The sequence below is a fragment of the Canis lupus genome, chromosome 32 (assembly GCF_003254725.2).
Source record: "Canis lupus dingo isolate Sandy chromosome 32, ASM325472v2, whole genome shotgun sequence".
In the NCBI taxonomy this organism is placed as follows: Eukaryota; Metazoa; Chordata; class Mammalia; order Carnivora; family Canidae; genus Canis; species Canis lupus.
In genome coordinates, this window is record NC_064274.1 from 7,312,795 (window position 1) to 7,340,074 (window position 27,280).

A 27,280-nucleotide genomic window follows, 5' to 3' on the forward strand; every position below is an offset into this window, starting at 1 on the left:
CTCCCAGACCGGAAGTGGAGGCACAAGTGTAGGGCCCGCCTTCTCCTTGTCCAATCAGAAGTGTCTCGGCCTGGTGGCGGCGAGGGTTAGAAAGCCGCGGTGCTGCGCAGGCGCATTGAAAACCTTCCCGACGGGGGTCCCCGGGTGGCGCAGCGGTTTAGCGCCACCTTCAGCGCAAGGGTGTGATCCTGGAGACTCGGGATTGAGTCCCGCATCGGGCTCCCTGCATGAAGCCTACTTCTCCCTCTGCCTGTGTCTCTGCCTCTCTCTCTGTGTCTCTCATGCATAAATAAATAAAATCTTAAAAAAGAAAAGAAAAGAAAAGAAAACCTTCCCAAGTCTTCTCTTGTTGGCGGGCGGAACCTTTGAACCGAGTACCGGGCCCACAGGGGAAGAGCACCGGAGGGGACTTGTCAGGACGATTTGGAAAGAGGAAAGGAAGAGGAGGAGCGAGGAGCCATGGCGGCTCTGGTTGCGCTGTGCGGTGCTCTGCGGAGGAAGAGGTCGGCGCACTTCTTAAAGGCTGCTCTCTGCCTCACAGATCCTGGGACTCCTGCGGGTACAGCTTCCATATCCACCGCTCTTGCGCGCCATCGCAGCTGCTGCCGTAGCGCTGATTAGGTTGGGGGACTTGTTCCTATTAGCTAAACGACGCCGGTTTCTAGGCGATGAAGAGCTTCTCCAAGATAGGGGGGAATCTTTAATGACCCATGGCTAGTATTATTTTTTAATTTTTATTTATTTATGATAGTCACAGAGAGAGAGAGAGAGGCAGAGACACAGGCAGAGGGAGAAGCAGGCTCCATGCAGGGAGCCCGACGTGGGATTCGATCCCGGGTCTCCAGGATCGTGCCCTGGGCCAAAGGCAGGCGCTAAACCGCTGCGCCACCCAGGGATCCCCATGGCTAGTATTTTTAAAGCAGAAGGAGGCGTGAATGTCCAGAAAAGACTGACCGCGTGATTCTCAAAAAGAGACAGGGACTTGCCTGAGAGCTCCAGGTAGAATTGGCAAGGAAGAGACATCCCCAGTCACCCAGTAGCACGGGAGCGGTCTAAAGTCCCAGATCAGGGTGACACTGTGACATGGGCTCTCATTTATGCATTTTATCATCATCTTCTTCTTATGCATTTTATCTTCTTCTTCTTCTTCTTTTCCTTTTTTTTGCATTTTATCTTCTTTGTCAATAACTGCTCTTTAGGGGGTCTGTTACATTTTTCCTTTGGTGTAATAGTGCCTTTCTGTTGCTTTCCCCGTAAGTATATGCCTTAAAGTCCGCCTCTAACCATGGAGTGAAGGGAAAATAAATTTCAGAAGAGAGCTGGTGAGAGGTGGTAGGGGTGGAGAAATACGTGCCTTTCCCCCAAAGCCTTGGAAAGCACGTTCATCTTAAACGTCTTTCTGAAGTTGCTAACAAAATAACTGGTTTTTTGCTGTTTAATTGCAGTGCTTTGGAGAAGCTGTTCACAATATGAACAGGTAGCCAGCAATGAGGACCTGGTAAGACTATTTTCCTTCCTTTTTTTTTTTTTTTAAGATTTTATTTATTCATGAGAGAGAGAGAGAGAGAGAGAGGCAGAGACACAGGCAGAGGGAGAAGCAGGCTCCATGCAGGGAGCCCGATGTGGGACTCGATCCTAGAACTTCAGGATCTTGCCCGGAGTCGAAGGCAGACGCTCAACCACTGAGCCACCCAGGTGTCCCTCTTACCTTCCTTTTTAAAGGTATTTGCAAATATGACCAAATTCTTGTATTTTAACTATTTGAATAGAGTTCATCTGGAGGACAAAACAATTAAGAGGATAATCTGAGATTAAAAATTATAATTCACCGGTGAATTGTCACGAGATCTGAAGAGAACCTAGATTCCTAATAAGCATCACTTGTCTAACACCATATTTTTCTTCCTAGATCTTAAATTTAAGAATATGTGCTTTGGAAATTAAAAAAGGTAGTTTTGGTGGGTGCAATAATTGCAGAATATCCAACAGAGGGATTGCAATGTATACCTATGCCTTAGCTCTCTTCCCTATTGTAGATTCAGTTCTCTGTCCCATTTAGTACTGGGAGTGGGGAGTGGGTATTTGAGTAAGTGAAGGATCAAAATTACAGTTCTATACTAGGACATTAAATACAATTTCTTTTAGCCTGTAGGTATATTTTTATGGGTTTCAAGTACTAGCATTGGACTTGGCCAGTGTAGGTTTTCTTGCCACCTGCAAAGATGATTTGACACTAGTCAAACCATGCAAAGCAATTAGCACGGTGTAAAGAAGGGACATACTCATTACGTGTGACCTGCATATAACTTAGATTAAGAAAGTTTGAGGAGTTGGAAAACACATAACTCCTCTAGTTCCTTGAGCATCCTTCTTGGCCATCTAATGCACACCATAGTTCAGGAGAGTAAAGGAAATTACTAGAGCTCTTTTATAGATTATAAATTCCCCCTAAGGTTCTGATGAAATACAGGCTTTCGGAAAAAAACGCTCAGTCTCATTCAGTTGAAATTTTGCATACAACTACAGGGGGCTAAGGGGTTTAAAGCCATTTCTAGATTAAGAATCTCTTGATTGGAGACATGCCTATACCGATTATAGAAAGGTGACAGAGAATTAGAGGCAGTAGTGAAGACAGAAAAACCAAAAAGGATGACATAAATGTATAAAGCAATCTGGGGCCATAAAAGTTATTCTCTGATAAACCTTTGTTTTCTCCAAAGATTGTATTTTATCCCAGAATCCTCCTTGATGATTTAATTCCTCTTTAGCCAAACCAGAATACTTGTACAAAATATGAACACACTGAAATCTTTAAAATGGTGATTCCTTTTCAGAAACACCAATTTTTCTTCTGTAACCCAAGCTGTTGCATTCCTTTTTTTTTTCTTTTTTTTTCTGCATTATTTATATAAGAAAGGTACAACTAATCCTTTGGATAGATTAAAATTGGTATCTTTAAGATTTAATTTTTAAAAATTTAACACATTAAGCTGTATTACCCAATTTTTTTTTTCTTTCCTTTATTTTAGCCCATTCCAATGGAAAATCCTTATAAGGAGCCTCTTAAAAAATGTATCTTGTGTGGAAAACGTGTGGATTATAAGAATGTACAGGTGAGATATGGTTTTACTTCACTATGACATTTGATTTTAGGATTTGCTCCTTTGTTAGTCATAACTAAGGAGAATCAAGTCAGTTTTATAACAGGCTTTGTGTAGAGGCACCTGTTTTAGTAACTTCATAATTTCAAATATGGTTTTCTATGTATAAGGCATCTCTATTCAAATGAGAGCCCTTTGGCTCTCCCTCATCTACTGTTAACTTCAGGTCAGTGTTTCTTTCCCTTGTCTGCCCTGAGGGTCACCAATAGCTTACTATACAGTGACTCTTAGTTGGTAGAGTTGAACAGTTTGGAAAAAACTCCCCTGGTAAATTTGATCTCTGTACTGATAACACTACTGATATAACTGCTTCAAATGTAATTTTATCTATTGTCCTGGGCTCAGCAAATTAAAAGTGGCAAATCTGGGGGAGAGAATGGTGCTGGAATTAGTATACTGACAGCATAAAGTGTTAGTAGCTGCCTTAGAAGCAAAGCCAAGCAAGAACTTTAAAGGTGCATTGTATCAGGAGCATTATGTGTAGTGCCAGGAACAGTGCCCAGTTCCTGAAAAGTACTAGAGTTTAAATTAGTAAAACATAAATTATGGCAAGTGGCCTGATGTACCTGTATCTCTTGAAGACCTCACCGTATGTAGTCTGACACAATGTAGTAGCCTATCATGAGAGATGAAATGCTTAGTGCCTTGTTAGAAACAATAGTATTTTAGGAAAGTATCTCTGGAAAAGTCAGGAAAACAGCTTTAGTACTGAAAAAATGTGCACATCAATCTATCTTGACACACCGGATAAGAGATGTTAAACTTTAGTAGTCATTTTTTTTTCATTTAAAAAGATGATCTATTAATAGAGTGAGCACAGTTTAGTATTTTTATTTCATGAAGTTTGTCTGAAATTAATAAACCTTTACATAACTTGAAAGTAATATATAATTCTTTAATTTACATAATCAAGGTTAAACAAATGTATTGATGTAAATTTTTTTTCTCCTCCAAAAAAAACTCAAAACAGCTTTTGTCCCAGTTTATTTCTCCATTTACTGGATGCATTTATGGAAGGCACATAACAGGTATTTTGTTTTCTATTATAGCAACTTATAAAACATTATACATATCTACCTCTGTTATTTAAGAAAAATTTTGTCAAATTTTCAAGTTGTGCTATAAATCAATAGTAGACCAAATACTACAGGTACTTTGAGAAGGCCTCTTTGTAGGCCAAAAGGATTATTATTTTACATGTCGTCTTATGCTCAGAGTTAACTGTAGGTGGACATGTAAAAAAATTAGGACTTAAGAAAATTGCATTGATGTTTTACAGTATACTGTAATAATTCCTGGATTACTTATTCAAGCCAGGGGCCTACTGCCTACGGGCCAAGTCTGCTCTGCCATGTTTTTTTAAGTAGCTTAGTTTACATTGTGTCTATGGCTGCTTTGTGAGCTACATCAGAGTAATTATGACAGTGACTGTATGGCCCGCAAAGCCTAATATATTTACCGCCTGGCTATTTACAGGTTTTCCAACCTGGCCTTAAGATAAGTAGTTATGCATTTTTTTAAAAAAGATTGTTTGTTTGTTTGTTTGTTTATTTAATTTATTCATGAGGCATAGAGAAGAGAGAGGCAGAGACATAGGCAGAGGGAGAACCAGGCTTCCTGCAAGAAGCCTGATGCAGGATTCTGGATTCCAGATCCTGCATCCCAGGATTACACCCGGAGCCAAATGCAGATGCTCAATCACTGAGCCATTCAGGTGTCCCTAGTTGTTACGCATTTTTTGAGTGTTGATATATTTTATGAATATGAAAGCATTTTTTATAGGTCTTTGTGGGAAGAAACAGAAAGAAATCACAAAAGCAATTAAGAGAGCTCAAATAATGGGTAAGCACCTGAAAAACTGAATTGAGCTAATTAAAACTTTGCTCATTATCTTTTGTGAAGCACTTTCATTATCTTTTTTACAGGGTTTATGCCAGTTACATACAAGGATCCTGCATTTCTCAAAGACCCTAAAGTTTGTAACATCAAGTATCGGGAGTAAATTACAGGAGTTTTATCAATAAACATATTTTACAATAAATGGTTGTATGATTCTAATACTGATCCAAATGATAAGATTTAATAAACTTTGGGTAGAAAATAGGCTAAATCTTATCAAAGTATTGCTTTTGTTTAAGTTTTATTTATTCATGAGAGACAGAGATAGAGAGGCAGAGACCTAGGCAGAGGGAGAAGCAGGCTCCATTCAGGGAGCCGGTGTGGGACTTGATCCCAAGTCTCCAGGATCATGCCCTGGGTGGAAGGCATATGCTCAACCGCTGACCATTCAGGCATTCCCAAGTATTGTTTTTAATTAATAATTGAAATCTCATAAGGAAAATGTATTTGAGTAAAGCTTCCTCTTCACTGTTTTAAAGTAAACAAATTACTTAAAACGTTAATACTTATTACATTTTACATACATACATACAAATTTTAAAAATTGGTACTGTACAATGGTCCCAGTTAGCTTAAACAACTCATTGGGATTTCAAACATGGAAGGAATGATTTGTATTGTAATTTTCCATCAGGCCCAGATTCTGTCTTATAAATAGGATTTAAGGGATATGGGTGCATGAAGGTGGAATGCTTTTATCAATGTACAAATTCCATGTGACAGGGTGTGGATTTGAAATTGCTCAGATTTTCTAACTAACAAATAGAAGTTTGCCTGGCTAGGACAGTGGATCTTCCCTTTGTAGAGCTTTTACATGGGGATGGGTAGTAGCAGTCACAGGATCTAACATTTAATCTTGGGCTAGTCTATCCTAAAACTGATAGCACATTTTTAAAATGATCCATAGGTAGATGGTCTATGACTATGTCGTTGTATCTTAGTCCAGTGATACAAACTAATCGCCAAAAGATGATAATTGGCGGGGGGCGGGGGGGGGGGGGAGATAAGGACCCGTTTCCTTCTTTTCATTTAATACCCTGAAATGTGGGTCATGAAACTTAATTATGGAAGTTTAGCCAGTATTGACTGACCTCAGCAAGATTCTCTGATTTAAAGTTTAGCATCTTTCCTCAAAGATGGACTGTTGTGTACAAGTATGACTCAAGTAACATTCTATACAGCGTTTTAACAAAATGAACTCTGAAGAGTCTTTGTAAGCAGTCTTCGAAAAATCTTAAGCTATGGTCTTCAGAAGACATTTGCTTATGTTGGTTACTTACTGCTTCTGCATTTGTCTAGCCTGTTTTATCTGTTGGTTTATAAACTGGTACATGGAGGGCAGGGAAGGACTGAAGAGGCAGACAGCTCCAGGTATGTAGGAGGCAGGCTTAATAAGCAAGGTAACTTACTTAGGAAGTTTGTCTTGGGTAGCCACAAGACAAGTAGATCTCTGCACCTGCCTGCCACTCTTAAAAGTTTATACTGAGACCTTAACTGGGTTCAGTCACACACACAACCCAAATGGTGTCAACACCTTACTTTTTTTTAAGTCTATGTCCTTGGAACAGCTCCCAGTGTGTCAACAGTAAGCAAAATGTACATTCCAAAGACAGGAGGGGGTGAAGAATCTTTGCTTCAATCCAGCTCACAGGTCAACCAGCAGTCCTGTGTTCTGGTGACCTCTAGTAGTTTAGCTGTTTATTGCATTTAGTCCTAATCTACATTCTATGTGGTGTTCTATATGCTCTAGTGATGTTTGTGGTTATTTTTAAATTAGGCTGCAGACTGCCAACATATTACCCTCTGCCTGGTGATGTTACACTACAGTGCTTCTTAGGCAACCAGTTAAGCAATCCCAACAGAAACTCATTTGTACAGGCCATCCCTGTTACGTGGGCTTCATTAGCACCCCACAGTAACTAACGCATGTTAACACAGATAAAAGACAGTTTTGATAGTAGCTATGAATTTGTTGTCACTTAGGAAGTAGCAGATAGAAAAGCAATGGTCAAAGTCTATGTCCAGTATTTCATCCACTGAGTAAAACATGAAGGCTTCATATGATGTATAGGCTTGATGGAAAATTCTCACAATTATGGAAAAGACAAATACAAAAGCACAATAAAAGCTCTGTTAGCCAACCTCCACTTAACCAACTTACTGAATTAAACCGGGCTTTACATCATCAAAAATCATAGTGAAGCCCATGACTCTTCAAACCTATTGAGTTTTACATTGCCAAGAGTCAGCTATTTTGTTCCCAGACCTGTGTCACTTGCTTGTCATTGTATTAATGAAGTATAAGCATCAAAGTTATTGTTGCAATGAAAATGAAGTAAATGCTTTTGAAAGGCTTGTAAAAAAAAATAGCTTTAAGAAAACAGTTGTCAAGTTAGGTGTGGTTAGGACAACTGAAGGCTGGAAGTAGGAGGGTGCTGTGAAATGAAAAAAGTAGTGTTTTGTACTAAGGTTGCTTTGCTTCCAGGTTTCTTTAAATTAATTCACTTTAAAGAAACTAAAACTGGGAATTGTAAAGGTTAAGTAAGGAATATGATTTACATAGGAACAACAATATACTCCCAGAAAAGTTCCTAGTTCTGCAACAAAAGGTTGGCAAATGAAGGTACAATTCTGCCTTATGTTATAGTGAAATCTGTGATAGACATATGTATACATATATACACATATGTTCCATTTTTGAGCCCTACTTGAACTGGCCTTTTCAGCTACTTGACCAGCTGCTGATCTCAGACACACTGCATTACCAGGCTTGTTCTGTACTCAAATTCTGGATTCACTGAATTTTGTGTAGAGGACTCTAGACTAGGGAGAGGTATTTGTGCTGCTGCATTATAGTTTTGCCATAATTAGAGAACTGCCGGATTTAGCAAACAAATAGAAGACATGCAATTAAATTTGAATTCAGATTCAGTTATTCACTTAAACAATGAATAAGTTTTTAATGCCTAATATTGCATGTTTTCCGGTATTTTATCTGGCAACCCCAGCCATTTATAACCTAAAGAGCAGGAATTATGACTTAAAAATGAAATACACTTCATATTACCTTAGACATCTTTTTTTCCTTTTCCTATCATGAAAATAAGGCTAGTCTTTTCCAATTCTAAAGAATGCTATAGAAGTGGGATGCCTGGGTGGCCCAGTGGTTGAGTGTCTGTCTTTGGCTCAGGGCGTGATCCTGGGATCTGGGATTGAGTCTCACATTGGGCTCCTTGCGGGAAGCCTGCTTCTCCTTCTGCCTATGTCTCTGCCTCTCTCTCTCTCTCTCTCTCTCTGTGTGACTATCATAAATAAGTAAAAAAAAAAAAAAATTAAAAAATCTTAAAAAAAAAAAAAAGAATGCTATAGAAGTTTAAAAGAATATCACTTAAGCTTTTCCCTCAAGAGTTTCATAAAAGGGGGCAGGGGGCACCTGGCTGGTTCAGTTGGTGTAATGTGTGACTTGCTCTTGGGGTTGTGGGTTTAAGCCCCATGTTGGGCGGAGGAATTACTTAAAATCTTTAAAGGGTGGGGGGGCAAAAAAGGTTATGGTTTTAAAATAAAGTACTTTAAGAAATAAATGCACTAGAATGTATGTATTTCTGCAAATACCTGGATTTGGTAAAAACAATATAAATGGCTTTACCCTTCAGCTAATTAAAAATCTCCTTTTGGTCTAAAAGGATCAAAATGTAGGAGACTGTGGATATTCACCAGAACCCTTCATTTTTTCAATGTCTTCATCTGTTTCCGGGCTGCTCACTGTGGATGCTTTTTCTTGATTACTACTATCAGGATCTGTTTTAGATGGTTTGTTTTGTATCTCTAACAGCCGTGACTTCTTCAATTGCCATCCATCATCGGTATCTAAAGCTTTACGTTTAAGCATCTGTGGTGTGCCGCTAGCTGGGCTAGCTTCAGGAACGTCAGTGTATTCTACCATTAAGGTCAGGTTGTCTATCACATTGAGCTGGTGGTTGGCAGTGCAGCTACTTTTAGAGATATGCCTGTTTTTCAAGGAGATAACACATGAATGAAGAAATTCTTGATCTGGAAAAAAGGTCCGTAAAGCTTGACAAAGAAAAATGTTCTCCTGAGGGTCTTTTTCGATGTTCTCTCCTAAACAAAATAAAAAAATTCAAAACAATATTTGTTTTACAAAGCTTTTGTATTATTTGTTGGTAATGTCAAAAAGACTTCAACTGAACAGTTATATCAAATCCTCTAAATTGAGAAAAGTGGTATGCATAATCCCAAATTCTAATTTCCATGCCACTATATTCTAAAAGAAAATTTAAGTTGTATTTTTTAATATCAACAATATAGTAAAGCTATAGTAATACCAAGTTCTTTGTTAACAAGATTTAAAAGTATTAAAAACTACTATTTTTAACCCTAAGGTTGATAAGTTCATCATTTACTGTAGCCAGCTCATCCACAATTCACATCAGTGAGAATTTCTTTTAAAGCACAAAAGGTAGTGATGTGTAAACTTTTTACTTACGTGCTGCTTGGGTTTGTGCCTGTTTTCTTTTTTTAATTTCCCGTTTCAATCTGGTTACATCCTTTAGTAGTTTCTCTACTGCTTGCTCACTGTATTCTACTTTCTTGCATATACTCTGCAAAATGAAATTAAGGGCATAGATAAAATTTCAAGTTGTGTAGGAATCAACTTGGTTCACAAATTATAGAAAATCCTTTGTGGTACACAGTCGCAAGTATTGTTAGCCTTTATATATATATATTTTTTAAGATCTTTTTTTTTTTTTTTTCCTTTTTAAAGAGAGCACACAAGTAAGGGCAGAGTGGGAGGGAGAGAGAATCTGAAGCAGACTCCACACTGAGCATGGAGCCCGACTTGGGGCTCAATCCCACAACCATGAGATCATGACCTGAGCTGAAACCAACGTCATATTCTCAACCAACTGAGCCACCCAGGTGCCCCTTACTGGCCCCTTATAAATATTTTATTTTGTTTTGCTATTTTCTGAAAGAACTCAACAAGCACTTGTATGGTGCTTTATATTTATAAAATACTTCCCAGATGTATTAACTTCCCATTTATACACAGCTTTATTGTACAAGTTATCTGCTTAATACACAAATAAAAACCAAAAAAAAACCTTGTTATTTTGAAAGAAAAAAAATAACAGTATTTTGAGAGATGCATATTTACTGCAAACATTTAAGAAACTGACAATAAAGAAAAGTAACTATGTTTTGTTATGAAAGAAAACTATTACAGACTTTTAATTAGTATAAAAGAAACTACTTTTGAACAGCAGGCTGGCCTTACATGTCATCAATTTTAAACACTAATTAAATACTCTTTGATTTCATTTGGGAATATATTTTAAAGTAAATAATATAAATTTATATAAGATAATGTTTCTAAAAAAAAAAATGTTTCTAAGTATACCAAATCAAAAGTAACTAATTTCTAATCACTGGGTAATATGTTGTTACATCTAGTTTTAAAATGTTAGTTTTTTACTCCACACTTAGCTTTAAAATGGATACATTTTAGGATATCTGCCCAGCATACTTCTCACCATTTTGTCTACCATGCCATAAAAGTTCACCAGTAACTCCTTGACCAGCTTTCACCCTAACTGACCCAAGCAGAGCTACCTCATAGCCAGCTGGCAAATCCTAATACCTTCTGAATAGATCTAAATGCGGTTCTCTGGCTGGCTAGTGAATGAACAAACAGATCTGTATATACTATGAAGGAAACCGATGTATAAACAAAAAGGGAAAAAGTAATTCTGATGGCATTCAGGCTCCTGGTTCCAATTCTTTCCTGAAGCTCAGCTGCTTTCTGCCTAGTTTCTGAAACATACCTTTACATTCCCTATTTTAGCCCAAGTTAGTACTTTTGAGATAGGAGTTCTAATATATTGCTATATGAAATATACTGCCATTAAAAATAACTACAGAATATGGGGATCCCTGGGTGGGCTCAGTGGTTTAGCACCTGCCTTCGGCCCAGGGCATGATCCTGGAGAATACGTAGCAAAAATGCTTAATGCTTTTAAAATGAAAAATGCTTAATGACATAAAATAAAAATCATGACACAAGTTTATAAGTCCTCATCACTGTCAACTATGTAAACGCATGTATGTATTTGGAAAAAACTAGAAAATGTGGCAAAGTGAAAATAGTTGTTACAACAATGGGATTCTGGATGTTTCTCTAAGATTCCTGTATTATTCACATTAAAAAATAGTGTGCAATATTAGTAGTGTAAAATGTATTAACTTCTCTTCATGTACTATATCCATGAGTATGGTGGCCATGGAATATACTATCTCTAAATGGAAATCTGAGTAGTTGAGTAACAGTCCCAGTGACCATACTTTTGGGCCCACTACTGAAGCCACACTTCTCCTAGGCTGCTCTTAACCAATAGGAGTATTAGGTACAAATCCATCCCTGTAGGACAACTTTGCTAAGACTCCCATCAGACTGGCTGAGACCTCTCTGGCCCTGCAGTCTAAAGTTCTCTCTAACCACCTGTCCTCCCTTACTGTCTCCTTTCTCAGGTGTCAGACTCAGCATTACAAGTCTCCCTGCCTGCTCTTGCTCCTTCCCCTTTATCCTTCTCAGACTTAATAAATCTCTTACATGTCTAATCCCATCTTGAGGTCTACTTCTCAACTGATACAATGAGATAGAATTTGGTACTGTGGTAGATTGTTTTGTTCTCAAATACTACTTCCCTTTTTATCCTGTAAAAAGATTATATATCCTTGACTACTACCATGAAATAGGGATATATAATCTGGCCAATGAAACGTGAGTGGAAATGACATGCCAGCTCTGAGCAGAAGTTTTGAAAGCTGTTGTGAATTTCTACCAGCTTTTTTGCTTGTTTCTATTGTCATGAGAAGACCACATCCCACATGAGGGCTGCTCCTTCAGTCTGGAACCTAGAATGAAGATGGCACTTATACCAGGAGCAAAACTACAGCCAAGGTATATTGTTAGTGAAACAACTTTTGTTTTTGTAGGCCACTGAGATTGAGGTCTTTGTTACTGAACCTAAACTGTTACAAAAATATAAATCCAAATAAATGTCAAGCTGTCTCTAAAAGATTTCAGTTATCAATTTGATATGAACTCTAGAAGTAGTCTTTAAGTGTTTGAATGTTAACTTACCTTTAATTCCTCTTGTAAAGAAGCATACATTTCATTTATTTTATGTACCTCCTTTAAAGATCCATCTTCTGTAAAAAATTCAGAGCTGTAAAAATTACCATTATGTCAGGCAAATATATAGAACTAATTTTAATGCAACAATGAAAAACTTATTTGTAATTGAACAAAAGAAGATTCTTTTTATACTGGTTTTGTAGGGATCATATTTTGTCAACCTCCTTGTTCACAGCAAAGCCAATTAGAAAACTTAGTTCGTATATCTTTACATTAGCAGACTTTGAAGCCTCTTAAGTACTATTGCCAGGACTCAAAAGAGGTTAAGTAAAAATAAATACTGAAGTAGGAGGGAGGAGGGTTCTTTCTTGGCAATGGGGACCAGTCAATTTTTAAAATATTTAAATGAATTTAAGTCATCACTGATTCAAAGTGGGAACGTTATTTTATATACTAAAAAGAAAAAAAAAGGTGAAGGCATAGTTTGTAAAATATCCCAATTTGAGATAAATGTAAAACTGCACCTCAGAATCAATGAAATGTGGTATTCAATTTCTATAAAACTGTTAATCTTTATGGAACACAAAACTAAATAAAAATCTAGTCCTTTATTCTCAATTTCCACTCTAGTAAGCACTCTATACTACCAGTGTTATTTCTGATATTAACTATTCCCTTAATAAACACAAAATTATAGCTTAACAGCCTATGAATAAAGCCTCATATTCTGTCATTACTTATATTCAGTCTAATTTCATGCCTTTATAATCTAAATTGCTGCCTTAGAAAATTATTTTGAGACTAGCTACTATTCTTAGAACACACATGCTGACACACACAGGCTACACAACAACCCCCCTTCCCTTTTTTTGTATATTATAAATGTACAAGTGTTGGAAAGAAATGTGGAGAAAGGAAAAAAGTCTGGTTTACTTGAGGAACATGGTCATTAGTTTTCCTTTCATTTTTATTCTATGTAATAAAAAATTAATGTCAAAAAACAAATAGGAGTAAATTTAGGGGAAGCAGTCTCACCTATGTGTTTTTACTGCTCGGCTAAAACCAGTAGACTCACAGGAACCTGATATAGTCTTATAACCCAGTTGTTCGGACATGCCCAGATTGGCCACCACTAAAGGTATCCTATGAAAAAGCCTGAAGAAATAAAATTTAGAAGTATAAACTTAGAATAAAGTGAAATATTACTATCCACCTATTATAAACGCATATATACTTATATATATTATGTACAGATAATACATATAAATACATATAAAAACGCATATATACTTATATATATTATGTACAGATCCCCTACAAGATCATAAAACAACAAAAAAAACCCCATGCTATACTGCTTACTCAAGATAAAATTTACTGACTTGAGGCAAATGCCTTTTAAAAGTGGTGAAATATGCACAGCCTTAAGATAGATGTGTGAAAATAGTACTTTAATGGCTATTTTAACATGTAAAAATAGGCAGTATTGAGATTTATTCTGTCTTCCATGAATAATAAAATTAATTTTAGTTGGTACTCTTTTACTTAATCCTCATATTCCATGAGAATGTTATTTATATAACCTGGGGGGGGGAGGGGGGGAGGAGAGTGACTAACTCATTTTTATGGGCCAGCAAGAACGACCTTGCTTCCTTGCAGAGGTTAGAGAAAACCTGCTCAAATACCAAGGCTTAGTTCCATACTATGTCTTTTAGCAACCAGTATCTAACGTATACCTATTTTTTCCATCTTATGGTAAATAATAACAAATCCTCAGTGCCTAAAACAAACCCATTCCATACTGGGCTTCTAATTTCTTTATCTAACCTTCATTTTTCCATCTATAAAGAAATATGGTAGTTCAACTTCAGAGGGTTATTGTTACAATGTAATGCAATAATATTTGAAAATATTTGATAAGAGGCAAAAAGTAAATGAAAACATTGGGTAGGGCAGCCCCAGTGGCGCAGTGGTTTAGCGCCACCTGCAGCCCAGGGCATGATCCTGGAGACCCTGGATCAAGTCCCACGTCAGGCTCTCTGCATGGAGCCTGCTTCTTCCTCTGCCTGTGTCTCTGCCTCTCTCTCTCTCTGCATCTCTATGAATAAATAAAATCTTTAAAAAAAAAAAATTGGGTATATTTTTTTATTAACTGAAAATAGCCAGTGACTGGCCAACACTTACCCCTTTTGAGGTTTATATAGGGCATGCTCCAGCCGATGAGTAGAGCAGCTTTCTGTTATTATGCTTGGTGTTAGCAGTAGAAAAACAAGTTCCTGGCTTGAAAGATGCTTCTGTAAGTTTTTGTGAAGCAGTCTCTCTCTAAATGTCATGATCTGGTCTGAATGACGTCGGAATTTGTACCAACCAACCACAGCCTGAGAGAAAATACAGAAAAATATCAGGTGTATACCTTAATGGTTACAATTATTATGTGTCTTACTATCATAATTAAGCAATAAAGTTGACAGCCTTAAAAATGGCTTTCTTAAATTTAGCAAGATTTAGGACATATATAAACAAAGCGCAAACTTAAGTATACGCTTTATTTTTTTAAATTTTACTTTAAAGATTTTATTTGAGAGAGAACAAGAGAGAGTGAGCATGAGCTGGCAGGGGAACGGATGGAGGAGAGAAGCAGACTCCCTACTGGGCAGGGAACCCAACAGAGCAGGGCTTGATCCCAGGACCCCAAGATCATGACCTCAGCCAAAGGCAGATGCCCAACCAACTAAGCCACCCAGGTACCCCTAACACTTTACTTTTATAAAGTAGGCAAACTGACTTACACTCAGATTACTTTCCATTCAGTTACAGGGCTACGATTTTACTCAGTATACATGAGAAAAAAAATTCCTAAATTCCTCTGGTTTCTTTATGGTTATTTTTGCTCTTTTAAAATCTTAGTCTTTAGGGGCACCTGGGTGGTTCAGTCAGTTAAGCATCTGCCTTCAGCTCTGGTCATGATCCCAGGGTCCTGGGATTGAGCCCCACAATCCAAGAGAGAGCTTTTCTTTCTCTCCCTCCACAGCTCCTCCTGCTTATGCTCTCTAGCTCCATCAAATAAATAAAAATCTTAAAATCTTAGTCTTTAGTCAAATCTTTAAATAGAGAAAATGCCACTGAAAACAAGTTAACTTCCTGTTTGGGTACTTGGTCTGCTAAATAAGTAAACTGAATCCAACAACTTTTAACTGCTATCACCTATCCAACAGAGTTGGTTTCAAAATTGAGTAAGATCATATGAAATGGTTTTATAAACTGTTAACATCTGAACAAACTTCTTAGTATTAAACTTTTTTTTTTTTTTAGATTTTATTTATTTATTCATGAGACAGAGAGAGAGAGAGGCAGAGACACAGGCAGAGGGAGAAGCAGACTCCATGCAGGGAGCCCGATACAGGACTCGATCCCAGGACTCCAGGATCACGCCCCGGGCCAAAGGCAGGCGTTAAACCCCTGAGCCACACAGGGATCCCCCTAAACTTTTTTTTTTAAACTGGAAAAATAAATCTCATTCACCAAGAATTAAATAATTATAAAAGCAACCACTTTGCTTAGAGATGTGTATGACAACTTCAGCAATTTTTAACAGAGGAAATTAAAAGGACTTCTTAAAAGATTTTATTTATTTGAGACAGAGACAGAACATGATCAAGGGGGAGAGGCAGAGGGAAAGGGAGAAGCAGGCTCCCTTCTCAATATGGGGCTCGATCCCAGGAGCCTAGGATCATGACCTGAGAAGAAAGCAGACACTTAACCATGTGAACCACCCAGGAACCCTGGATTCTCTTTTTAAAACTAAATAGTTTTTAGAAGTAGATTTTTTTTTTTTAAAGATTTTATTTATTTATTCATGAGACACACACAGAGAGAGACACAGGCAAGAGGGAGAAGCAGGCTCCATGCAGGGAGCCCGATGTGGGATTTGATCCCGGGTCTCCAGGATCACGCCCTGAGCTGAAGGCGGGCACTAAACCGCTGAGCCACCCGGGCTGCCCCTAGAAGTATATTTTAAATAACCAAATACAATTGGGGGAAAAGCCCAAAGCATTTTCATCAAAGGATGTTTTTTGAAAGAAACTTCTTTTACGGGATGCCTGGGTGGCTCAACGGTTGAGCTTCTGCCTTTGGCCCAGGGTGTGATCCTGGAGTCCTGGGCCAGGGCTCCCTGCATGGAGCCTGCTTCTCTTCCTCTCTCTGTCTCTCTCATGAATAAATAAATACAATCTTAAAAAAAGAAAAGAAAACTTCTTTTACTGAATCTACTTTTATTCTCAATTCAGAGATCAAAATGTTTTAAGTACCCCTCCTCCCCATATTGTGTTTGGAAAATACAAAATACTTGTTGATCACTCAACAAGTCTTAACTAAACACCAAAATGCTGTGGAGGGTTCTATGTAGCTAAGTGCTAGTAACTGCAGCCATGTAAAAAAAGAGTAATGAATTAAGTCCTAGGATAAATGATACTAGCAAAGGATATGGTAGGGATGCAGAAGAGGAAAAGTTGAAGCTAATTAGAATAGCTGAGGATGAGAACAAAATCAAAACTTTAAATCAGTAGTTTTGCTCTCAGGGCAAAACTTTGGATTTCTGGAAAGAACAAGCCTTTCCTCACCTGCTTTAAAGGACACTGTGAAGACAAATGCTGCTTCAAAGTTGTTAAAGTATTATACATTTTTAGGAGCTGAAAATAATACATATAATACCAAACAAACAAAAAAACAAAAGTTTAAGTCAGGGAATACCTTTTTGACACTCGATAGTATTTTCCTCAGTGCTTGCTCATTTAGTTCACCAGAAGAGTTATAAAAGCTGTAAAAGCCAAAATAAAAGGATTTCAAATTGGCTAAAAATATGATCTTATTAGCACTTTTAATTTTAGTTACCCCTTACCAAACCAAAATCCATATATCCACTTGCTAGTCAGATGAAGTTCTAAAAATATTAATAGAGAAAGTTCTCAAATTAACAAACTTAAAATGGTAGAAATATGAGGCCCATAAGCAACAAGAAAGGAAAAGGAATGGAGAAACTTCAAGAAGTCTGGGCACCACATTAAGCTTAAAACAAACTACCCATTAAATATAAGAAGTTTTAAAGTCTACATAGCCAGTTCACAGTTCATTCACAATTTACTTAAAACTTTTTTTTTTTACACTGTTGATACATACAAAAGAATGTATGAGTAATGAAGCACAACAACAAAAAGACAGTTTATTCACTGCAAATTCCAAAAGCTTTACTTCTATCAAGTTGAGAAGTGCTTTAGGAGTTAGTTGGCTTTGGGGCTGAGGGAGGGGAGCAAGCGGTTTAGATACTGGTTTAGTTTTGTGGTCTTTGTTCTGTTGGAAAGTCAAAGATGTAGGGAGAATTGAAAGATAATTCTAAAATTTTCTAAAGTGTTTATTCCAGCTTTCTTCCCTCTCCAATAACAGGGATTGCAGATAATGTTTTCCTCCCTTTCACATTCACTGTGATCAGCAATATTCTTTTCTATGATGGTGAAATATCTGTTATGCAAAATCCTTTATAAAGAATATTCACCATAATAGGCTTTTACTGGCAGTTCTAATGTGTTCAGAAAATTTTAGTTATGTCAAACTGAAAAAAGTAAATCCTAATAAGCGATTTTTTAAAACTTACAAAGACATTAAAAATTTTCCATCAAAAAATTTTAATGGGAAAATAGACAAAATGAAGTGCTCCACCTACCCAAAGGGGATTTTAACTGATCAAATATATCCCTCCACTTTACCTACTTATTCTTTTTTCTTTTTTTTTTTTTAATTTTTATTTATTTACTTATGATAGTTACAGAGAGAGAGAGAGAGAGGCAGAGACACAGGCAGAGGGAGAAGCAGGCTCCATGCACCGGGAGCCTGATATGGGATTCGATCCCGGGTCTCCAGGATCGCGCCCTGGGCCAAAGGCAGGCGCCAAACCGCTGCGCCACCCAGGGATCCTTACCTACTTATTCTAACATGAATACTCTGAATACAAGAGTTTATTCCTGTTATTTCTCTAGCATGATCCACTTCCCACTTCTCAAACTCAGACATAAGGCAGTACACCAAGAAATAATAGGATAACAGTGTACACATTCTGTGCAAGTACTGATTTTATGTTAAGTTCCTGGGATGGGGGCATTTTTATATAGAAATATATATTGTGCAGAATTCATGCATAGTTTTTTAAGTGACTAAGTTTTAAGTTTTAGTGGACTGTTTTCCAGGTGTTTATCCTTTTTTTTTTTTTTTTTTTTATCCTTTAGATTCTTGATAAGTGATTCAGTGTTTTTCAGTGGAAAACTGAGAAGCAATGTTATTAAAGCAGGGCTGGCAAACTTTTCTCTAAAGGGCCAGATAGTAAATATTTTAGGCTTTGCTGAACACAGTCTCTGCTGCATATTCCTCTTTTCTTTTTGTTTTTTGAACAACCCTCAAAAAATGTTAACTATTCGGGATGCCTGGGTGGCTCAGCAGTTGAGCGTCTGCCTTTGGCTCAGGTCCTGATCCCGGGATCTGGGATTGAGTCCCACATCGGGCTCCTTGTGGGGAGCCTGCTTCTCCCTCTGCCTATGTCTCTTCTGTGTCTCTTACGAATAAATAAAATATTTTTTAAAAAAATGTTAACTATTCATAGACGGCCCTATAAAAATGGGCCATACTTTGCCATGCTCTGTATTGGTACATAAAAAGTGGGTATTAAAGCTTATCCAACTGGGACTCCAAGAAGTATGTATCAAAAGGCTTTAACATGTTTACCTGTTATTATTTAAAACGAGGAAGAAACACCATGGTATGCTGTTGGATTAGAACTGAAGAAATCCTCATTCTTCTAGTTTTTGCCCTACCATTAACCAGCTCTGTGGCATTGGTTATATCATGAACTTTGCTGAATGACAGCCTTCTCAGATGGTTCTCCTTATGCCTCCCTCCCCTTTATCTTGTAAAGCTAAAAGGCTGAGAATCAGATGGGCTTCCTCCATTCTAAGATTTTATTAAGTTAGCATAGTTATTTAAGGCAGTTGCCAGTAAATATTGAATCACTTTTTTTTTCACTCTTCCTTCCTAATCTTTTGCTGGTCCAGAGTACCCCAAGGAAGTACTTTTTATGAGTCTCCACCAAGAATCCCTCATTCAACAAATATTTTTGTATGTCCACTGTATGTTAAACACTATCCCAAGCTCTTTCTGGTATAGCAGTTTAAGACCAAAGTCTTCATTTCTGTCATCTCTTACCACAGATCTTTTTCACCTTTACCACATGCTCCACTGCAATTCTCACACAACCTTAGCAATGTGTACATACAGTGTGACTATAAGATAGTAATGCTGATTTTTCAAATACGTTTTATAGAAATCAAAGCTATTTCATTAAAACTACATATTATGGTTACAAGTGTTTACGAAAATTCATTTATGTGTGTACTTTTCTGTATGTATGTTATACCTCAGTGAAAAGTTTTTAAAAATATCATAGCCTATTAGGACTATTACTATCTGTAGGACTAAAAACACAAATTTTCACCATAGGAAGGCAACAGGAAGCAGGCTGGATAAAGAACCTAATCAAATAACAGACAAAAGATTAATAAATATGTGATAAGTGAGAAGACAAATGATGAAATAAGCCGAATAAAAGAGTAGAAAGAGGGCTGCTGTTGATGTATGAGAATGTGTCACTGAATTTATAATATGTGATGAGGTGCTGGGTGTGAGAAAAGCAATCCTCTAGGTAAACTGGTACCGGAGAGAGTGTGTGGAGAACAGCTAAAGCAAGCATATAAATACAGAGAAAGAACTATTAGAGTTGAAATGAACAAGTGACTTTTCAGGTATTTCCTTTAAAAGTCTTATTTTTTATCAGTACCACTACGTATAAAGGATAATTAAGGTATTTGTTTTAAAAACTACTTCGTTTACAGACAGTAATTTTCTTAATGGATCATTTACTGCCTCTTACTACTTACCTGAAAAGCTGATAGCATGGAATATATTTCTGGATGTCTGGAAAAAAGGAATTTTGTGCTATGATTACATTAATTATCATTTAAATAGTATATATTGAGCACTTCATATATAAATAGCACATAGTGAGCTTCAAAGAAGTACTTTAACATGATCTCATTTAATCCTTACAACAAACCTATGAGACAGATGTTTTATCATTCCTTCTTCTGTTTTAAAGATGCGGTAATAGGCGGAAAGAATGGTGGAGCCAAAATTCAAACCCAGTGTCTCAGGCTTAACTAGAACACTACATTCCCTCTAAACAGGTTTAATAATGAACAGCAACACAAGAGATCAATTCAAAGTTGGTATATTTTCATTGAATTCTAAAAAAGGTTATGCTCTAGTTTTACTCATTGACAACAACAGCTGTTAAAGGGATTATCTTTTGTTATTCCAAGTAGTTCCTTCATAAAGGATTTGTCAATATTAACTATAGACTAAGAAAAAAAAAACGGTATCTTTTAGGAAGTAAGTTTTATTCTTGTTAATAACAATACATCTAAATACATCTAAATACTGGTAGCTGCAGATGCTGTGCAATGAAGATTAAATTCTATTGCATAAGACACCATTATAAATCTTGTAAAAAGCATCAAGATGAATATGGTGTCCCCTCTATCATTCCAAACTTTCGGATCTTTCAAAATTATTCAAGGAAAAACAGGAGTGAAACATCCACATCTGGTAACACAGAAACTTATCAAGAGAATAGAAGTTCTGGAGCACCTGGCTGGCTCGGTTAGCAGAGCAGGTGACTCTTAAATCTCAGGGTTGTGAATCTGAGCACCACACTGGGTGAAGAGATTACTTTAAAAACAAAAACAAAGACAATACAAGTTCTTCTAGGCTTCCCACTTTTAAGTGTCCCTTGTGTCAAAAAAACAAATTTACCAGACATAGTTTTCTGGATCACTGCAACAACAATCATCTATTTGAGATAGTTCCTGTGACATGTTCTATTTATGCGTCTCTTCCTTGGTCAGATCCTAGCCAGATTACTAGAAATTTTTTTAGTCACTTAAATCAAAGACATTAGTTTGATTACAGAGAATCTGTGAATCTTCAGCTAGATGAGGAAACCCATTATCAAAACTGTTGAATAATCTCTTCAAGTAAACATCTGAAGGCTGGAGATACCTCTACAGGTTTGTACCTGCAAGTGCCATCTTTAGAGAGAAAACTACATGAAATCATCATTTCAGTAACTTTATGTGTATATTAATAAAAATAATTCTATTTAAAAAAGGAAAAGTGATCATTTTCTTTAGACATTTTTCTTCTAGCAAATGTATGTTACCCTGATAAATCCCTGTGTGGAGAACAAAACAAAACTGACAGAAACAGTCTTTGTTACTGATAACTGGCCAAATATACACTGGTATAGATAAGGGAAAATAAAAAAATGATGAAAACCTCATTAACCAAAGCAGTATAGTAATTTGTAGATCTTGGATTTTACTCGTTAATGATCCAACATTTTAAAATAATCTGAGCAAATACTTACATGTTCCTACAGCACTTGCCTAATGCCTTGAAGCTTAGCTTGTTCACAGCATAATGGAGTTGCTCAATAAATGGCTACTTAATTAAACTCCTCAAAATATGTTTGATTACCCTGGGTGGCATGCCAATTACAGCTAGAGGGAAAATATGCCCCACGAGTTGGTTTTTAAAGCTTGTGTCTGGGGGCGACTGGGTGCCACAGTTGGTTAAGCACACCAGACTCTTGGTTTCAGCTCAGGTCATGATCTCAGGGTCCTGAGATTTGAGCCCCATGTCAGTTCCAACCTGAGTGCAGAGCCTGCTTCTTAAGACTTTCTCTCCCTCTCTCAAATAAATAAATCTAAAAAATAAAGCTGTGTCTGAACAGAAAAAAATATATATAATTAACAAAGTAAAATCACAAACTATAGAAACATGGATAACACATGACAAAAGGCCAACTACCTTAAGCTGTAACATGGTATTACAAATCAGTAAGAAAAACCAAAATAATTCAACAGAAATACAGTCAAATCATGCAATATAGACCTGTCCTTGCCCCCAAAGTAATAAACACATAACCTCGTCTGTAATTAAGAAATACAAATTAAAATTACTTCTTTTCACTCATCAAACTGGCAAAGATGAAAAGATTGGGTAATATAATACCTAGTGGTGGGAAGAGTATGGGGACCTGGGCACTTTTACATATTGTGGAGTCTTTAGATAGCATGACTTTTCCAAAGACAATGGTCTACAAGGAATTTGACTTTCCAATAGACTCAAGGCAAACTGTTTATCATTATATTTATATATATTTAAATATATTTATATATTTATCATTATATTTATAAAATATATTTATAATTATATTGTTTGTATTAACAAGTCACTCATAGCTGATTACATAAGTGACGTACAGTGGGAATATAGAGCCATTAGAAAGAAGGGCAGACTATACACAATGATACTATTCTGTCCTAATAGAACAGTATCCGTAGAGATATTTATCTTGGAACTGTTTATCCAATAGGAATAGTATAATCCCATTTGTGTAAGTAAAAATATATACACACTTATATACTTATGTTTTGTTAATGAGCAAAAAAATATTATAAAACAGTGGTTGCCACAGAAGAGTCTAATGAGACTGAATTTCTGTATTTACATAAGTATACATTTATATACATATGTAAATTTACACATATGCTTCCATTTTTAACCTTTTAAAGTGGCAAACAAAAAATGACATACAGGAATATAAACTGATACAATCTTTCTGGAAAGCAATTTGCTAATACTAATCAAGAACCTTAAAAATGCTCATACCTTTAGGCCATAATACCACCCCCAGGAATCTATGTATAACAAATGTAGAAAAATGTATAAGGATGTTCACTGTAGTGTAACTTAGGACAATGAAAAACTGTAAACAACTGATTATAATTTAAAGGACTGCTGAAATCACTAAAGAATACAATGCAGTCATAAAAAATGACAGGATTGTTTAACATGGGGAAGTGGTCATGACACAATCTGATGTCATGATGCCACATTTTTTATATAGCACACCACCAATATTGCTTTTCAAAATATGCTTAGAAAAAATTATATGTTAGATAATCAGAAAACCCCCTATACATTTTAAAGCTCCGCTTTCCCTTTCTTCCTGAGAGAACAGCTACCATCTGCTGCAGGTGCTTCACGGCCCTCTCCTCAACCCCTCTGTAGGCTGGCCTTTCCCTCATTACAATTCACAAGTTACTTAGGGTTTTCAGTGATCTAATCACTGTTTTTTTTTTTTTTCATTTCTCCTCTTCCAACTTTTCTGCAGCATTCAATGTTTTTGTCTGAACTGTTTTATTTATTTATTTATTTATTTATTTATTTATTTATTTATTTATTTAGCTAGCTAGCTAGCTAGCTAGCTTGCTTGCTTGCTTGCTTGCTTGCTTGCTGGTTCCTTCTCCTTTTGCTGGGCCATCTTCCTGACACTTAAATATGAGCAGGAGCTATTCCATCCTTGTTTCCCCACAGTAGTCTTATTTGCATCCTATGTCCCACACTCTTGCTTTAGCAGTCCACAGCCATAATTTTCATTGAGAAATGAATGCAGTAAGATCTGCTTTAAAATGTTTTATTTATTTTTTAAAGCAACTTAAAAACTAATTTATGCTGATCCCATTCAGCATAAACTACCAAATATAAGAGACACAGAAACAAATGACTCACCAATTGTATAAATAACTTCAACATCATCCATTTGGGAATCAGTAATACTATTCTTGGCTTCACCTTTCACTTCCCCAAGAAGAAAACCTTCCTATAAGGATAAAAATAAGCAGTATATAGAATACCGTGATTGACTTACTACTCACTTAACTAACCAATACTTCCCAAGTGTTTCATAATGTACACAAAGTGTGTGCTACAGCTCCAGGTCTGTAAAGGACCAGGTGCACTTCCAGTGTAATTGGGAAACATGAACAGTAGAGAGACTGCAAATAAAATAATAAAATGAGAAGAGATTGTAAATACCATGATTTTACCACACCTGTAACACTAAAGGCTTAAAGCCAGGAATGAGCATACAATGTTTGAAGAAGGAGGAGCAGAGCAGTTTGCCTTGAACAGAGAAGGCTCTCTTTTCTGGGTAATGAAATCATAAATAGGAGTAGCGCCAATAACGGGACATCCCAAGTAACTAGTCAAGGACTCTGGATTACTGGCATGTGCTTCTTCTAGCAGCCAGTAGATGCTTCTGAGCTATTAAGTAACACAATGATTAGTGTTTTTAGATAAAAAATTGTACAAAAATTCAGTCTGATTTCTAAAAGGGGAGCTGTTGAGCCCTGTTTGTTTTAAAAATGCAGGGATCCCTGGGTGGTGCAGCGGTTTAGCGCCTGCCTTTGGCTCAGGGCGCGATCCTGGAGATCCGGGATTGAATCCCACGTCGGGCTCCCGGTGCATGGAGCCTGCTTCTCCCTCTGCCTATGTCTCTGCCTCTCTCTCTCTCTGTGACCATCATAAATAAATTAAAAAATTAAAAAAAAAATAAAAAAAAATGCAGATATTTGCCACAACAGTAATTTTTCAAATATTTTACTTGACACATTTAAAGACTCAATATGCTTAAGAGACGATAAAGGTTTTAACTTCTTTATGAGTAGTTAAAAATGCTGCCCCCCACCCACCATCATTTAACTGTTGTGGTTAAAAAACCACAAACAGAATGCTTCAATAATGTGAGTCTTTCCTAGAATCTCGGGGGAAAAATCCAGAACTCTATATAGTTCAGTGTTCTAGACAAACCCTGGGAAAGGAAAGCAGGGTCAATGCAAGTACAGCAACCCGGAAAACCACCTTTTAAAGATGTAAGAAATAAGGGCCTTTCTAATTCCATGGTACTTCTCAAGGGCTAATATTTTAAGCTACAGAGACTAAGGATCCATTCTGTTTATATTCGCAGTAAGATATTCCAAAATAATTTCCACAGCGCCACATTTTAAATCGCCATGTATTTGCTGTTAGCTAGGTGTTACTTTACAAGGTTATTTAAAATTGTAGACATGGGGGTTTCCTGGGTGGCTCGGCGGTTTAGCGCCGCCTTGGGCCCAGGGCGTGATCCTGGAGACCCGGAATCGAGTCCCACGTCGGGCTCCTGCCTCTCTGTGTCTCTCACGAATAAATAGATAAAATCTTAAAAAAAAAAATAAAATAAAATTGCAGACATGAAAGATATCAATTCCAACCTTATCAGGATTGTGCCAAAAAGCAATTCTGGATAAAACAGACCCTGTAAAGTGAAGGGCACAATCATCTAACAGAAATTAGAAGGCTTTGTTCAGTATGGTATTTTCTAAACTGTACTAGCACATTAAGCACTTAAACAGAAAAAAAAAAAAAAAACAGAAAAAAAAAAAGGCACTTAAACAGAACACACTACTTCTCAGGCTCAAAGTTTTATAGTATTTCTCTGACTTCCTAAAAGTTTTTTTTTTTTTTTTTTTTTTAAGACGTGTACTGTATTTACACTACCACTTCACCCGGAGATTTTGAACGTGGCAGAAGCAGAAGAGTGACTGATATTTGAGGATAAACTGAAGTATTTTAATGATAACTGAAGGCATCAGAGGCCTCACAATCCCATGAATCGGAAACCGCCGCAAGCGGAGTCAGGCATCTGCTCTGCCAAGTCCAAGACTCTCTCGCCCACGAAGGTCTGGAAAACCGCCGCTGACTGGACGCACCTTGTTCGATCGCTCCCTAGCCCAGCACTTCCACAGACACGCACAGCCGCCGCCGCGCACGAGAAAACCCGGCGGTCCTGGAAAGCTACCGCCGGTCGTCAGAAACGGAAAGTTAACCGGCACCTTCCTAGCGGAGTTGGGAGAAGGCTCTGCGGACTCGCCATCCTTCCACGACCAACTTTCACCACAGAAAAAGGGGGCTGCTGGGAGAGAGAAACGGCGGCAGGCGGGACACTGCGTCGGGGGGGATTAAACGCCGGGGAGGAGGAGGAGGAGGAGGAGGAGGAGGGAGCGCCCGTCCGGGACAGCCCGGGAGCGGAGGGGGCGGAGCGCCAGGGCAGAGAGCTCGTGGGCGCGGCCCGGGCAACGGCCGCTGGGGGGGCGCCCGCGCGCCGGTCTCTTCCGGGGCGACGCCGCAGCCCGCCTCGCCCGTCGGCTCACCGTGTCCGAGTCGGTGTTGAGGTGCTGGAACGCGAGCGCGCCGAGCACAAAGCCGGACAGCACCGCCGACGTGCTCTCGCCCTCCATGCTTCCGCGAGCGCAGCGCCGGGCAGGGGCGGAGGCGGGGCACGCCGGGCCGGGTCCTTCGGCGTCGCGGCGGCGAGGCGGGGCCGAGCGAGGGGGCGGGGCCTGCGCCGGCGCACTGGACGCCGCGCCCGCCGCCGAGGGGGCGGGGCCGAGGGGGCGGGGCCGGGGGGCGTGGGCGCCCTCTGCTGGTGGGGGCGGCCCTGGGTGACCTGGGCAGGGCGCTTTGAGTCCCTAAAGGCCGCTGGGTGTCGGGACGCCTGTGCAGACCACGGCCGCACGCGTTTGGGTGGCCCGCTGCTGCTGAGCCATCGCGGCACAGACGCAGATTGTAGATGGAGCAATGCTGACGGAAGCATTGCTTGTATCATGGGAAATGCCGTGTTTATGGTGTCAAAGTGCATGATACTGCCTTCTGCTCATTGAAACTTCTGGAATACTAGTACCCTTTCAGAAATCGTCTCTTCTAGAACTCTTCAGTGATGCTCCATCCCGTGGGGATGGGTTGGGGCGATTTGGGTTTCCTTGAAGGTTTGCTAAGTTTTAGAAAACTAAGGACCCTGAGTGATTTAAGGAATACACTGATGATAAGCATTGTTCTCACATTAAATGGTATGTAAGCCACGCTGGGTTGGGTCATTTGATATCAATGGTAAGGGCAGTGGGATGACCAGGGCTTGACAATATTCCACCCACAAATACGCAAAGCTTAAATGATTAAAAGTCAGCAAAAATATCAGACTACTGAATCGAGTTAGCATTGCACATTTCTGGGTTTTGTTGTGTGA

The 27,280-nt window shown here is 38.1% G+C and overlaps 2 protein-coding genes across 7 annotated transcripts; one reads left to right on the forward strand and one right to left on the reverse strand.

Annotated features, from left to right (window-relative positions):
* The first annotated feature begins 187 nt into the window (after positions 1 to 187).
* Positions 188 to 5,202, forward strand: MRPS18C (mitochondrial ribosomal protein S18C). Of its 2 annotated transcripts, XM_025425786.2 has the most exons (6): positions 188 to 559; positions 1,446 to 1,498; positions 3,030 to 3,113; positions 4,132 to 4,189; positions 4,944 to 5,003; positions 5,087 to 5,202. In XM_025425786.2, the coding sequence occupies exons 1-6, from the start codon at positions 460 to 462 to the stop codon at positions 5,161 to 5,163; spliced, it is 432 nt and encodes a 143-aa protein (XP_025281571.1). In that variant the 5' UTR covers positions 188 to 459; the 3' UTR covers positions 5,164 to 5,202. The 2 variants fall into 2 exon arrangements, with proteins under 2 accessions (XP_025281571.1, XP_048961050.1); XM_049105093.1 differs by lacking the exon at positions 4,132 to 4,189 and having other exon boundaries at positions 316 to 559.
* Positions 5,203 to 5,451: 249 nt separating this feature from the next.
* ABRAXAS1 (abraxas 1, BRCA1 A complex subunit) lies at positions 5,452 to 26,564 on the reverse strand. Of its 5 annotated transcripts, none has more exons than XM_025425762.3 (10): positions 26,409 to 26,537; positions 25,968 to 26,170; positions 23,950 to 24,040; positions 20,193 to 20,229; positions 16,966 to 17,032; positions 14,401 to 14,594; positions 13,252 to 13,371; positions 12,223 to 12,307; positions 9,565 to 9,679; positions 5,452 to 9,179 (listed from the first exon to the last, which is right to left on the reverse strand). In XM_025425762.3, the coding sequence occupies exons 3-10, from the start codon at positions 23,978 to 23,980 to the stop codon at positions 8,746 to 8,748; spliced, it is 1,083 nt and encodes a 360-aa protein (XP_025281547.1). In that variant the 5' UTR covers positions 23,981 to 24,040; positions 25,968 to 26,170; positions 26,409 to 26,537; the 3' UTR covers positions 5,452 to 8,745. The 5 variants fall into 5 exon arrangements, with proteins under 5 accessions (XP_025281547.1, XP_025281558.1, XP_025281531.1 ...); XM_025425773.3 differs by having other exon boundaries at positions 25,968 to 26,167; positions 26,409 to 26,536; XM_025425746.3 differs by lacking the exon at positions 25,968 to 26,170 and having other exon boundaries at positions 26,409 to 26,563.
* Between the last annotated feature and the right edge of the window lie 716 nt (positions 26,565 to 27,280).